At 39.1% G+C, this 13,743-nt stretch overlaps 1 protein-coding gene across 2 annotated transcripts in view; it reads left to right on the forward strand.

Annotated features, from left to right (window-relative positions):
• The window catches only part of P4HA1 (prolyl 4-hydroxylase subunit alpha 1), an 89,453-nt gene that overhangs the window by 32,759 nt on the left and 42,951 nt on the right, over positions 1-13,743 (forward strand). For both annotated transcript variants that reach the window (XM_054503815.2, XM_054503814.2), the window contains exons 6-7: positions 11,156-11,395; positions 13,483-13,679. In XM_054503815.2, the coding sequence (XP_054359790.1) occupies positions 11,156-11,395; positions 13,483-13,679 (437 nt within the window). The remainder of the gene's footprint in view (positions 1-11,155; positions 11,396-13,482; positions 13,680-13,743) is intronic.

Consider the following 13,743-nt stretch of genomic DNA (forward strand, 5'->3'; position numbering starts at 1 on the left):
TTACAGGCACCCACCACCATGCCCAGCTAATTTTTTTATTTTTAGTAGAGATGAGGTTTCACCATGTCAGCCAGGCTGGTTTCCAACTCTTGACCTCAAGTGATCTGTCCACCTCAGCCTCCCAAAGTGCTGGAATTACAGGCATGAGCCACTACGTCCGGCTAAAAATGTATTTCTAAATAATGTTTTTCGTATAGTGCCTATGATTTTTTAGTTTATTTTCTTTCTTTTCTTTATTTATTTTTTTTGAGACAGGATCTCACTCTGCTGTCACCCAGGCTGGAGTGCAGTGGCACAATCGCAGCTCACTACAGCCTCAACCTCCCAAGCTAAGGTGATCCTCTTACCTCAGTCTCCCAAGTAGCCAGGACTACAGGCATGTGCCACCACAAGCAGCTAATTTTTGTATTTTTTTGTAGAGACAGGGTTTTGCCATGTTGCCCAGGCTGGTTTCGAACTCCTGAGCTCAAGCAATCCACCCCCCTCAGTCTCCCAAAGTGGTGGGGTTACAGGCAAGAGCCACTGTACCTGGCCTGATATTATAGTTTCTATTGTGACAATAAATTAAAGGACTCTTTAGTGTTAGTTTACTTTCAATTTGGTTTATCATATTCAATTTGGTATGTTCATGTCAGTCATCCATGCCTCTTCCTTTGAACCAAAGGAATTTACAACTTATTCTTGTTTCTCATCAAACTTGGTTTGCTTTTTATATGAAGCTTTTTACAGTCTCTTTCTGCCCATACCACTTTCCTTATTTCATTTTCTTCTTTGTTTTCTTGCCTACTTTTTCTTCTCATGTTCTCTACTTTGGAAACAGCCTTCCTTTTCAAATGCTGCATTACTTTTGATTTATTTTAAAAATCAGATTCCCAGGCAGTCTGCCTTTAATATTGTTAATAGATCAGTAGGTAAGACAAGCAGAAATACTTTACCAAAGCAGAATAGCTAAAGATCTTCTACTGTCTCTTCCATGCTTGTTCAAATAATGTTGCCAGAATATCAAGTCATGTAAAAAAAATATTACTGGTGCTATCTGCGTGGGTTAATGGCATACTGTCATCTTATGTGTTTTGCATGTCCCTAAGAGAAACATTTATAATTGCTGCATTATGAGCTCATCTTCTCAGTTTACTAGTTCTCGTAACCAAAAAAATAATAGCATTGTCAAAATTTAATATGCATCTTTAGTTTCTGGAACTAACTCATGTTAAACTATTAAGAAGTTAGTTTCTCAGCATCTGCTATTGTTGGAATATGTCCATCCAAAATTTAGGTGGTGAAACTTAATGGCCAGTGTGATGGTATTAAGAGGTGGGGCCTACGGGAATGGGATTTAAGGCCCTTATGAAAGAGGCTTTATGCAGCCACTAGCTCTCTTGCCCTTCAGCCTTCACCACATGAGGACATAGCATTCTTCCCCTCTGGAGGATGCAGCAGCAAGGTGCCATCTTGGAAGAGGAGAGCAGCCCTCACTAGACAGTTGAACCCACTGGTGCCTTGAATCTTGGACTACCCAGCCTCTAGAACTGTGAGAAAATAAATTTGTTTTTTTATAAATTATCCAGTCCTTGGTATTTTGTTATGGGAGCATAAATGAAATGCACTGAGATAGTATCCTTTCCTAGGGTGGAAGGCGGGATAGAGAGTTATTTAAGGGGAAAACATCAAAACGTGGGTCTTCGTCTTCATTTTAGGAGTATACTGATAATCAGTTACTGTCTGTAAGTGAAAACATCAAAACGTGGGTCTTCGTCTTCATTTTAGGAGTATACTGATAATCAGTTACTGTCTGTAAGTGACTAATGGGGGGCCAGAAAAAAAAAGTGAGTGGAGGTGATTGTATGATTTGAATATTTGATTATATTGGGTCATGTGATCCTCCAGTGCATACACCTCCAAGCTTGGACTCTGTTTGATACTGGAATTCAACAGCTCATTGTCAGACCAGGGCATGCTTTTCTGTAGTCTGCAAATGTCTGATCACTAGCAAAACGTGCCCATAACTTTACTTCCTTTTGACTTATTTCTCATGAATTCCTTTTCTGTTAGCATCTTCTTAAAAACATGTGTGACCACCATTGGATAGGTTATAGCTAAGTCCGGTTCTGGTCATTTTAGTGACTCTTTGAAGTATATTCAGTCAAAATTTATTAAAGAAACCATCATTGTGTTTGTTTCTCCACCAGTTTTCTTTGTGATGTTACCAGGCACTTAATAAATATATACAGTTTTATGTGTTTTATGAGAGAAAATGTAGGCTAGTCTGTCTTTGACCAGTAGTTTCTAGTCAAATACAATATTATACTAGTATAATATTGACTTAGTCTCAGAACTGTATATTCTGAGAGAAATGTTGTTGGAGAAGTCATATTTTCTTGTCTAGGCTTGTTGTTGTTTTTTCACATACCTGTCACTTTTTTTTTATAGTGTCAGAAAGGGAACTGTGATTTTCTGTATAGTAGCATAAAAAGAGCCCTGTAGGACATGACTTTCTCCTTTTTTTTATTATTTATAAAACTTCTTTTCTTATGGAAAATATCAAATGTCACACATACACAAAAATAAAGGTAATAACATAATGAACCTGTGCCGTCACCAAGCTCCAAACGTTTTAAACATTTTGTCATTCTTGGTTTAGCTATTCCTTCCACCCTTTCTTTTTGTCGTTTTTGTTGGAGTATTTTAAGAGCAAATCCTAGACATTGTGTCATTTTATCCATAAATAATTCAACATGCATATCTAACTGATCAGGTCTTTATTAAAATTTATTTTTTTGAGGCAAGATTTCACTCTATCACCCAGGCTGGAGTGCACTGGCATGATCATAGCTCACTGCAGCCTTGAACATTTGGACTCAAGCCATCCTGCTGCCTTAGCCTCCTGAACAGCTGGGACTATAGGTGCGTGCCACCACACCTGGCTAATTTTTAAATTTTTTGTAGAGATGGGCTCTTGCTATGTTGCCCAGTCTGGTCTTGAACTCCTGGCTGCAAGTAGGTCTTTGTAATTTATTTTTAATTTTATTTAGAGACAGGGTCTCACTTTATTGCTCAGGCTAGAGTACAGTGGTACCATTATAGCTCACTGCAGCCTTGAACTCTTGGTCTCAAGTGTTCCTCCTGTCTTAGCCTCCCAAGTAGCTGGGACTGTAGGTGTAAGTCACCTGCGCCCAGCTAGTCTTTTTTAAAAAAGTAACATAACCACTTACTATCTCCCTGCTTAACAAATCGACAGTATTTCCTTATATAATTTAATACCCAGTCAATATTATTTCTCTGGTGATCTCGAAGTTGTCGTTTTACAGTTGTATTTTTTTAAATTATGTCTGTTAAGTCCCTTTTATTCCCTTTTCCTTTTTTTTCTTTCTCTTTATGACATTGGTTAGCTGGGGAAACCTAGTCATATGTTATGTGGAATGTTCCACATTCTGGAGTTGACTACTTTGGTGGTTAACATGTTCCTTTAATGCCTATGTTTCCTACACACTGGTTAGAGCTTGAGGCTTGATTAGATTCAAGTTAAATTTTAAAATTAACTCCATAGGTGGCGCTATGAACTTTCTTTTGAACTGCATGAACCAACATCTAATGTCCTGTCCCAGAGTGAGGTTCAGGTGATGAGAGCCTGATCCCTCCATATAAAGTTCTCCTTAAGTTTTATCTACTGGTTTTGGCAGCCTTTGATGATCATTGCCTAGAACCACTATTTCATTAGGGGTTACAAGATGATGATTTTTTTCATTCCATTATTCCTTATACTTTTATTAACTGGAATTCTATAAACAGGAACGTCCTTCATGAACCATTTGGTTACCCTGAAATATATATAGGAAAGGCAGGGTAAGTCTATAATTAGTCTTCTTTATCAGTTTTCAGAGTAATGAGTTGGTATCCTAACCATTTTTAGTAGTGATCTGTAATTTTCATGACATCATGAATATGGATTTTTTTCTTTTTTTTTTTTTGTATTTCAGCCTATTCAGTATTACTTTGATCTCAGATTATCCCATTTTAGGCCAGTGGGGAGCATCTTTAGATAGACTTGTTTTTTTGAATTGACTGTGTTATTATTCTTTGATAGAGAGGAAATTTCCTTGCTTTCTGGTACAGTTTTTTTCCAGGTTTCTTTTCTATTCCAGAGTAGGAACCAGGCATTTCTTCAATGAGCCTTGGCCCTTTTTTTCCCCCCCTTAAGAGATAGGTTCTTGCCATGTTGCTCAGGCTAGAGTGCAGTGGCTATTCACATATGCGATCATGGTGCACTACAGCCTGGAACTCCTGGGCTCAAGTGATCTTCCTGCTTCAGCCTTCTGAGTAGCTGGGACTACAGGTTTTCCACCCCTTGCCTGGCAAGGCTTGATTCCTTTGAACAGGGATGACATTTAAGCAGCAGAGTCTAGCTAGGTTCTAGGGGTGATTATTGCTATATAGTTTGTCATAAACAGAGACAGGAAATATGTAAGTTCATATTGTTTAAATTGAAAACCACAGGGTTTATATTTATATCTCTTTTCTTTTGAAAATTTGTTTCCTAAGGATATTAACCTGATTATTCTTTTATTCATACTATTAACTCATACTGTTTTATTGATACTATTAATAACATTAAGACTACTGAATACAGTTTTTTTGTACTTTATATCCTTAAAATATACCACTCTAGATATGATCAGTCAAAATCTTGTTTTAAAGACATCTGAGGTAATTCATTTCTCTTTGTGGCTATGCCCTTAACATGTTATATAGTTGAGTTCATTTATTTCATTTCCTCAGAGTTTTAGGGATTGTCCTGGGTTTTTCTTTTGATTCATTGTTTTCATTTGTTTGTTTTAGAAACAATGTCTTGCTCTGTTGCCTGGCCTGGAGTGCAGTGGCATGATCATAGCTCAGTGCAGCCTTGAACTGTTGGGCTCAAGGGATCCTCCTGTCACAGTCTCCCAAATAGCTAGGCCTACAGGCATGCATGTACCACCATACCTGGCTATTATTTTTTATTTTTTATTTTATTATTATTATTTTTTTTTTCAGACGAAGTCTTGCTCTGTCGCCCAGGCTGGAGTGCAGTGGCATGATCTCAGCTCACTGCAAGCTCTGCCTCCCAGGTTCACGCCATTCTCCTGCTTCAGCCTCCTGAGTAGCTGGGACTATAGGCGCCCGCCACCATGCCCGGCTAATTTTTTGAATTTTTAGTAGAGATGGGGTTTCACCATGTTAGCCAGGTTGGTCTCGATCTCCTGACCTCATGATCCACCTGCCTCAGCCTCCCAAAGTGCTGGGATTATAGGCGTGAGCCACTGAGCCACTGCGCCCAGCCTTTTTTTTTTTTTTTAAATACATTGTCTCATTATTTTGCCCGGGGTTGTCTTGAACTCCCTGGCTCAAGAGATCTTCCTGCCTTGGCCTCCCGAAGTGTCGGGATTACAGGCTCTAGCCACCATGCCCAGCCAATTTATTGTTTTTAATTATGTAAAACTTTTAAATTCTTTGACAGTCCAAACTAGACTAATAAGGTACATTAATAGAAGTCTCACTTTCATTCTTATACTTATCAACCTAGTCCCTTCCTTTTTCTATGTGACCATTTTGATAGTTTTACTATTTCCAGTTTTTCAAAATACAAGCAAATATATATCTACTCCTATATTCTCTCAACATAAACACAAAAGATAGCATACTGGCTGGGCGTGGTGGCTCACACCTGTAATCCCAGCACTCTGGGAGGCCAAGGTGGGTGGATCACCTGAGGTCAGGAGTTCGAGACCAGCCTGGCCAATATGGTGAAACCCCATCCCTACTAAAAATACAAAAATTAGCTGAGCGTGGTGGTGGGCACCTGTAATCCCAGCTACTCAGAAGGCTGAGGCAGGAGAATTGCTTGAACCCAGCAGGACATGGAGGTTGCAGTGAGCCAACGCGCCACTGCATTTTTAGCCTGGGCAACAGAGTGAGACTCCGTCTCAAAAAAAAAAAAAAAAAAAGCATACTATAAATACTGTTATGTACTTTGGTGCTTTAATTTATTGATATACCCCAGTCATTACTTCATGTATAGAAATCCTTATTTCTTTTTACAGCTACATGTTATTACTCTATTTTGTGGAGGTTCTACAGTTTTTTTTACTTATTGTCAGTAGAGGATGATTTATTGGGAAACTTACAGATGGAAGCATGGTCTTGGGCAGTAGCAAGACAGGTAGATCTCTGCACCGTTAGTCCCCAGACCCATGACTTAAATGCCATAGGGAAAGGGTGTACATGCTCTGTAGGGACAAAGGCAAGCTCCAGAACAGGCAAGAATGCTATGTGTGTCATAGCCTGTAATTTTTGTGATAACATCAAGGTTGCTTTGCTCTAAAGGCAGGATTTATAGTGAGTACATGTTCTTACACTAAGGACAGCAAGTAAAGTAGAAATCAGCAGGCATTCGTGGGACTGAGGTTAATCAAAAGTGAACATGGTAGATTAGCATGCAAGATGGAGTCACTGTTGTCTTCACACACATCAGTTTCTACTTTATTCATCCCATTTCTTAATAACCATCTAAAGATTGCCACCCTGCTGGAGCATGTCCCATGACCGTCCCCTTTCTTTTTTCCCTTAGTTTTCACCCCTATCAGTGTTGTCTTTATTCACTTTTTTTTTTTTTTTTTTTCTCCCCTGGACGGAGTCTTGCTCTGTCACCCAGACTGGAGTGCAGTGGTGCACTCTTGGCCCACTGCAACCTTGCCTCCCGGGTTCAAGCGATTCTCGTGCCTCAGCCTCCCCAGTAGTTGGCATTACAGGTGTGTGCTACCACGCCTGGCTAATTTTTTGTATTTTTAGTAAAGACGGCCTTTCGCCATGTTGCCCATGGCTGGTCTCGAACTCCTGAGTTCAAGTAGTCTGCCTGCCTCCCAAAGTGCTCAAATTACCGGTGTGAGCCACTGTGCCCAGCCCTTTTCTTTAATTTAGACTGGCATTTATGTATACCATTTTCGTTGTTCATCATTCTTTATTGTACCTCAGACTTTCCTTTTGGAATTTTCCTCCTTGAAACACATTCTTAAGAAGCCCTCAAATGTGCTTTGTTTGGCTTGGAATTCTTTGTTTCCTGAATCTGAACTTCCATGCATTTTAATTTTAGAAATTTTTCTACCGTTATCTCTTTAAACACTATCTTATCTGTATTCTTTCTGTTCTCTTCTTCTAGAATTCCAAGTAGACATACTTAGACTTTAGTTTTTTTGTCTTTGTGTGTGTTTTGTTTTTGTTTTTGTTTTTTTTTTAAGAGATGGAGTCTTGCTCCGTCGCCCAGGCTGGAGTGCAGTGGCGCGATCTTGGCTCACTGCAAGCTCCACCTCCCAGGTTCATGCCGTTCTCCTGCCTCAGCCTCCCAAGTAGCTGGGACTACAAGCGCCCACCACCACGCCCAGCTAATTTTTTGTATTTTTAGTAGAGACGGGGTTTCACCATGTTAGCCAGGATGATCTCGATCTCCTGACCTTGTGATCTGCCTGCCTCGGCCTCCCAAAGTGCTGGGATTACAGGCGTGAGCCACCACTCCCGGCCTTGTCTTTGTGTTTTAACTAGCATTTCATGTTTTTAATCTCTCTCTGCATTCTGGGCAGTTTATGCCATGATAATTTATTTAGCTCTCTCTCCTGGATTTATTGTTTTCTTTTTAGTTGTGTTTAATCTACTTTTTTTTTTTTTTTTTTTTTTTTTTTTTGAGACAGCGTCTTGCTCTGTCACTCAGGCTGGAGTGCAGTGGCGTGATCTCGGCTCACTGCAAACTCTGTCTCCTGGGTTCACGCCATTCTCCTGCTGCAGCCTCCTGAGTAGCTGGGACTACAGGCATCCGCCACCACGCCTGGCTAAGTTTTTGTATTTTTAGTAGAGACGGGCTTTCACTGTGTTAGCCAGGATGGTCTCGATCTCCTGACCTCGTGATCCGCCTGCCTCAGCCTCCCAAAGTGCTGGGATTACAGGCATGAGCCACGGCACCTGGCCTTAATCTACATTTTAACCAGCCTAATGAGTTTTGAACTGTTGTTGATTATATTTATGATTTTTGGAAGGTCTTTTGTTTTTCCCATTCCAATATGCCTGCTCTTTGTTAGGGTATTTTTTATTTTTTTGATGGAGTTTCACTGTTGTTGCCCAGGCTGGACCGCAATGGCGTGATCTTGGCTCACTGCAACCTCTGCCTCTCAGGTTCAAGCGATTCTCCTGCCTCAGCCTCCTGAGTAGCTGGGATTACAGGCACCCGCCACCATGCCTGGCTGATTTTTATATTTTTAGTAGAGACAGGGTTTCACCACGTTGGCCAGGCTGGTCTCGAATTTCTGACCTCAGGTGATCCGCCTGCCTCAGCCTCCCAAAGTGCTGGGATTGCAGGCGTGAGCCACCATGCCTGGCCTAGGGTATCTTATTTGTTCATATTTTCTATTTTTAAATTTATTATAATTTTCTCTATAGCATTGAAATTATCTTTCTTAATGAAAAATGCTATTCCATTAAATTGATATATCTGCCTATATATTCCTTATTTCCTCGCTTTTAGCTTATTACAGTTTTTTAGCTATAATATAGTTCAGCCACAAAAATCTTTTATACAGGAAGGTCCCCAACCCCTGGTACTAAATCTCAATGAAATAACTGAAAAATAGTAGTATTAAGTCATAGAGTTTAAATTCTTCTTTTCTCATATTGCTGAATTTCTTAAAAGCAAAGTTACCAGTTTACATTGCTGTTTCCTCCCACTATTAGGTTTTGCCATTTAATGTTACAACATCAGGAGCACAAACTTCTGGAGGTGTATGGAACAGATTCCATTTCTTACTTTTAAACATGTGACCTTGGGCATATTAGTTAACCTCTATTTTAGTTCCTCATCTGTAATAAGATGGCTTTGAGGATTAAATAAGTGACAAATACTTGGCAGATAGTAAGACCTCAATAAATCTAGGCCATTATTTTAAAATATTTTTATTTGTGGTGGTTTTAATTTCTTCAGTGATGAATGAGACTAAGTATTTTCTGAAGTGTTTTCTATTTATATTTTATCTCGTGAACTATCAAATACCTCCTTTTCTTAAAATAGAAGTTTCACTGCAGAAGCGAGTTGACATAATAACACCAAAAGCACAAGTGCTGAAAGATTAATAAGTTGGACTTCATCACAGTTTCAAAAGTGCACCATCAAGAGAGTGAAAAGACAACACATAGAATGGGAAAAATATTTTAAAATCATGTAGCTAAGCCAGGCACCCGCAGTGGCTCACACCTGTAATCCCAGCAGTTTGGGAGGCTGAAGCGGGTGGATCACGTGAGGTCAGGAGTTCAAGACCAGCCTGGCCAACATGGTGAAACCCCGTCTTTACTAAAAATAAAAAAATTAGCCAGCATGGTGGCACACGCCTGTAATCCCAGCTACTTGGGAGGCTGAGGCAGGAGAATCTGTTGAACCTGGGAGACGGAGATTGCAGTGAGCTGAGATCGTGTCACTGCACTCCAGCCTGGGTGACAGAGCGAGACTCTGTCTCAATAAAGAACTCTAACAGAGTGCAAGCAGTGGTGCAGTCATAGCTCACTGTAACCTTGAACTCTTGGGCTTAAGCAGTCTTCTTGCCTTAGCCTCCCAGCTAACCAGGACTACAGGTATGCAACACAATGTCTGGCTAATTTCTAAAATTTTTTTTTGTTAGATATGAGGGTCTCAGTACATTGTCCAGGTTCGTCTCAAACTCCTGGCCTTAAGCAGTTCTCCTTCTTTGGCCTCCCAAACACGGAATTACAGGTGTGAAACCACCATGCCTAGCCACCAAATTTTTTAAATGGGCAAAAGCTTTGAAAAGGTATTTTTTCTAAAGAAGATACACAAATGGAAATAAGCACATGATAATAGGCCCAACATAATTAGTCACCAGGGAAATGCAAATCAAAACCACAATGAAATGCCTCTTCATACTCACCAGAATGTCTACAATAAAAAAGAAGGACAATAACAAGCATTAGCAAGGATGTGGAGAAATTGGAATTTCATACCTTGTTGGTGGGAATGTAAAATGATGTAGCCACTTTGGAAAACAGTTTGGCAGTTCCTCAAAACATTAAGCATAGAGTTGCTATAGGACCAGTCAGTTCCACTCATATGTATATACTCAAGAAATGAAAACACAGAAACTTACAGACAAATGTTCACAGTAGCATTATGTCCAGAATAGGCAAATTTGTAGAGACAGAAAGTAGATTAGTGGTTGTCTAGGGCTGGGGCAAGGTGGGGAAGTTAATGGGTAGTGACTGTTAATGGTTACAGGGTTTCTTTTTGGAGTGATGAAAGTGTTCTAAAATTAGATTTTGGTGATAGTTGCTCTACTCTGTAAGTATACTAAGAACTACTGTAATCTTTCAATGAGTGAATTTATGGTATTTAAATGACGTACTAATGCTGTTTAAAAGAAAGAATCCAGTTGACATATTTACCTCTCCTCCTGTACCTTCATCTCTTGCTCAGATTGTTGGTTAGGAGTGAGATAGATATATCTCATATGGTGGCCGGGCGCGGTGGCTTATGCCTGTAATCCCAGCACTTTGGGAGGCTAAGGTGGGTGGATCACCTGAGATCAGGAGTTCGAGACCAGCCTGATCAACATAGAGAAACTCCATCTCTACTAAAAATACAAAATTAGCTGGGCATGGTGGCACATGCATGTAATCCCAGCTACTCAGGAGGCTGAGACAGGAGAATCACTTGAACCCAGGAGGCGGAGGTTGTGGTGAGCCGAGATTGTGACATTGCATTCCAGCCTGGGCAACAGAGCAAGACTCTGTCTCAAAAGAAAAAAAAAATGTATCTCATATGGTAATTCCTACTGTTAGGAAATAGTATATTTCAACTTAATGGATGTTTCATTTTGGTATGATGGCTGATAATTTCAGTCTTGGGTTCTCTAGGTTCTGTGTCCCCTATTACCAGCTGTGTGATTCTTGTTTATCTACATTATGTTATAGATTGTTCCTTTATTTATAAAGTTAGGGTAATTTTTGCTTATCCAGAGGATTATTGTGAACTTCAAATAGAAGTGAGACAGCATTTTGAAAGCTGTGTAGTCCTAAATAAATACACAGTAGTGTTAAGATTCCTAAAGTTCTCTGTATTTTCTTTTCATAGGAGTGAAACACAAATCTTTTCTAACAGCTGAGGACTGCTTTGAGTTGGGCAAAGTGGCCTATACAGAAGCAGATTATTACCATACAGAACTGTGGATGGAACAAGCCCTAAGGCAACTGGATGAAGGCGAGATTTCTACCATAGATAAAGTCTCTGTTCTAGATTATTTGAGCTATGCGGTATATCAGCAGGGAGACCTGGATAAGGCACTTTTGCTCACAAAGAAGCTTCTTGAACTAGGTATGTTATCTGGGCCTAATTTAAGGTTATAGTTATATTGAAGGATATATATTCTCTATTTTTCTGTCTTTCCCTCATTTATATACGGTATTTTCTTACTTGTTAGAAGTCAGGAGCTTTACTTGTTAAATATACATTATCCTCTTCTTTCTTCTCAAAGTAAATGATGGCTGATTTTTCTCACCTAATAGTGCTACAACAGTGTTTCTCTGCTCTATATTCTCCAGGAATTTCAAAATTGAAGCTAACGTAACTAACTCAGTCAAAAATGTTTGTTTACCATGTTGCCATTTTAATCAGTTTCCTTTGAAGGGTGTTATGTTTTATTGCATTTCATATTTTAAAATAAAGTGATTTAAAATAGATGGGCTGAAAATATATTTATCATATTCAAATGTTGGAAAAATATACCTTAGGAGAATTTTATCAGTAGTACTTTGAACAGAGATGTAGTGTTTCTTCAAGTGTGGCCCAAGCACCACATGCATCAGAATTACTTGGATACTTGTTAGAAATGAAAACTTCTTGATCTCTACCCTAGATCTACTAAATTGTAATCTCTGGAGATGGAGTCCAGAATTTGTATGATAATAAGTTTAGGTGGCCTTTCGTATATAATGAAGCTTTAAAACTTTAAAAATTATTTTTACAAAATAGGAAAATATGTGCATGTTAGAATCAAACAGCTCAAAAGGATTGATCTGCCGAAAATGAACTTTGGATAATTGGGGTATTTCTTAGTTGGTTGATAATAAATCAAGATATTGGTTCAAGTAATCTTTTTTCCTTTATTTTCCAGTGGTATTTCCTCTTGATTTAAAATATACTTTGTACTCATTATAGAAAATTTATTAAAACGGAAAAAGATACAGAAGAGTCATCTATAAGCCAGTCACTCAAAGACACCTACACATTTGTTTCCTTTTAGTGTATACGCCTATTCCCTGCACACACTTTTCCTTTGCTTTTACAAAATTAGGTTAATATTGGATATTGTAACATTTATTGTGAACAGTTTCTGAAGGACAAGAAATATTTTACGATCTAAGCTTAGGTATCCTAAACAGCTATTGTCACAAGTGAAATCTCTATATATTCTTCTGCCTTTTTATTTTTATGTGTGTGTGGTTCTTTATTTTTTTTTTCCCCTCTCAGATGGGCAGCTTAGTCTTCTTTTCTTCTACTAAAAGGTAGTTCAAAATTATGACTAGCAATTCTGAGGCAGTTAGTGGATTCTAGCTTATTCGAAAATTGTATCTTTAGTTTACCTTTTCCTTCTTACTTAGAAATTTGGGACTGAACTTCACTCAGCCCTTAGAAGTAGGCTATGTTTATAATGTATCTGTGGTAAAGGTTGCTTTTGCATTGCTTATCCCCTGTCTTCCTCATGTGATTGTTTTTCAGTCTTGGAAAAATCTTTTTCATTTCTTAAAATAAGTAGGATGAGTAAGATTTTAAAATTCATTTGACATCAAATTGAACTTAGTTCCTTTAGCTGATTAGTAAATTCTCAAAGTAAAAGCACCAGTTGCCACCTTTAAATAAATGGCTGTTTCTGTCTCCAGAACTGTCTTTTTTGAGACAGAGTTTCACTCTTTTTGCCCAGGCTGGAGTGCAATGGCATGATCTCGGCTCACTGCAACCCCTGCCTCCCGGGTTCAAGTGATTCTCCTGCCTCAGCCTCCTGAATAGCTGGGATTACAGGCACCCACCACCATCCCCAGCTAATTCTGTATTTTTAGTAGAGATGAGGTTTCACTATGTTGGTCAGGCTGGTCTCGAACTTCTGACCTCAGGTGATCCACCCACCTCAGTCTCCCAAAATGCTTGGGATTACAGGCGTGAGCCACCAGGCCTGGCCCAGAACTGTTTTTGTATAGGTGACTGTATGTCCTGATTTACTTGGGGGCAGTAGTAACTTATACCTATTATTTTGGTATAATAATTTTTATTAGTGCCTCCTTTCACTCACAAAAGCAACCTGGTTTGGAAGATAAATTATAGTCTCCTATTTTTATATTACTGTATTCTGATGCTTGAACAAGCGTGAACTTACCCATGGACATGCTTTGTTTCTCTTCTAATAGATCCTGAACATCAGAGAGCTAATGGTAACTTAAAATATTTTGAGTATATAATGGCTAAAGAAAAAGATGTCAATAAGTCTGCTTCAGATGACCAATCTGATCAGAAAACTACACCAAAGAAAAAAGGGGTTGCTGTGGATTACCTGCCAGAGAGACAGAAGTACGAAATGCTGTGCCGTGGGGAGGGTATCAAAATGGTAAAGTGGAAAAGCCAATTGTGTGTATGTGAATGTGTGTGTGTATGTGTTTGTACACAGTTCT

The sequence above is a fragment of the Pongo pygmaeus genome, chromosome 8, assembly GCF_028885625.2.
Source record: "Pongo pygmaeus isolate AG05252 chromosome 8, NHGRI_mPonPyg2-v2.0_pri, whole genome shotgun sequence".
NCBI lineage: Eukaryota > Metazoa > Chordata > Mammalia > Primates > Hominidae > Pongo > Pongo pygmaeus.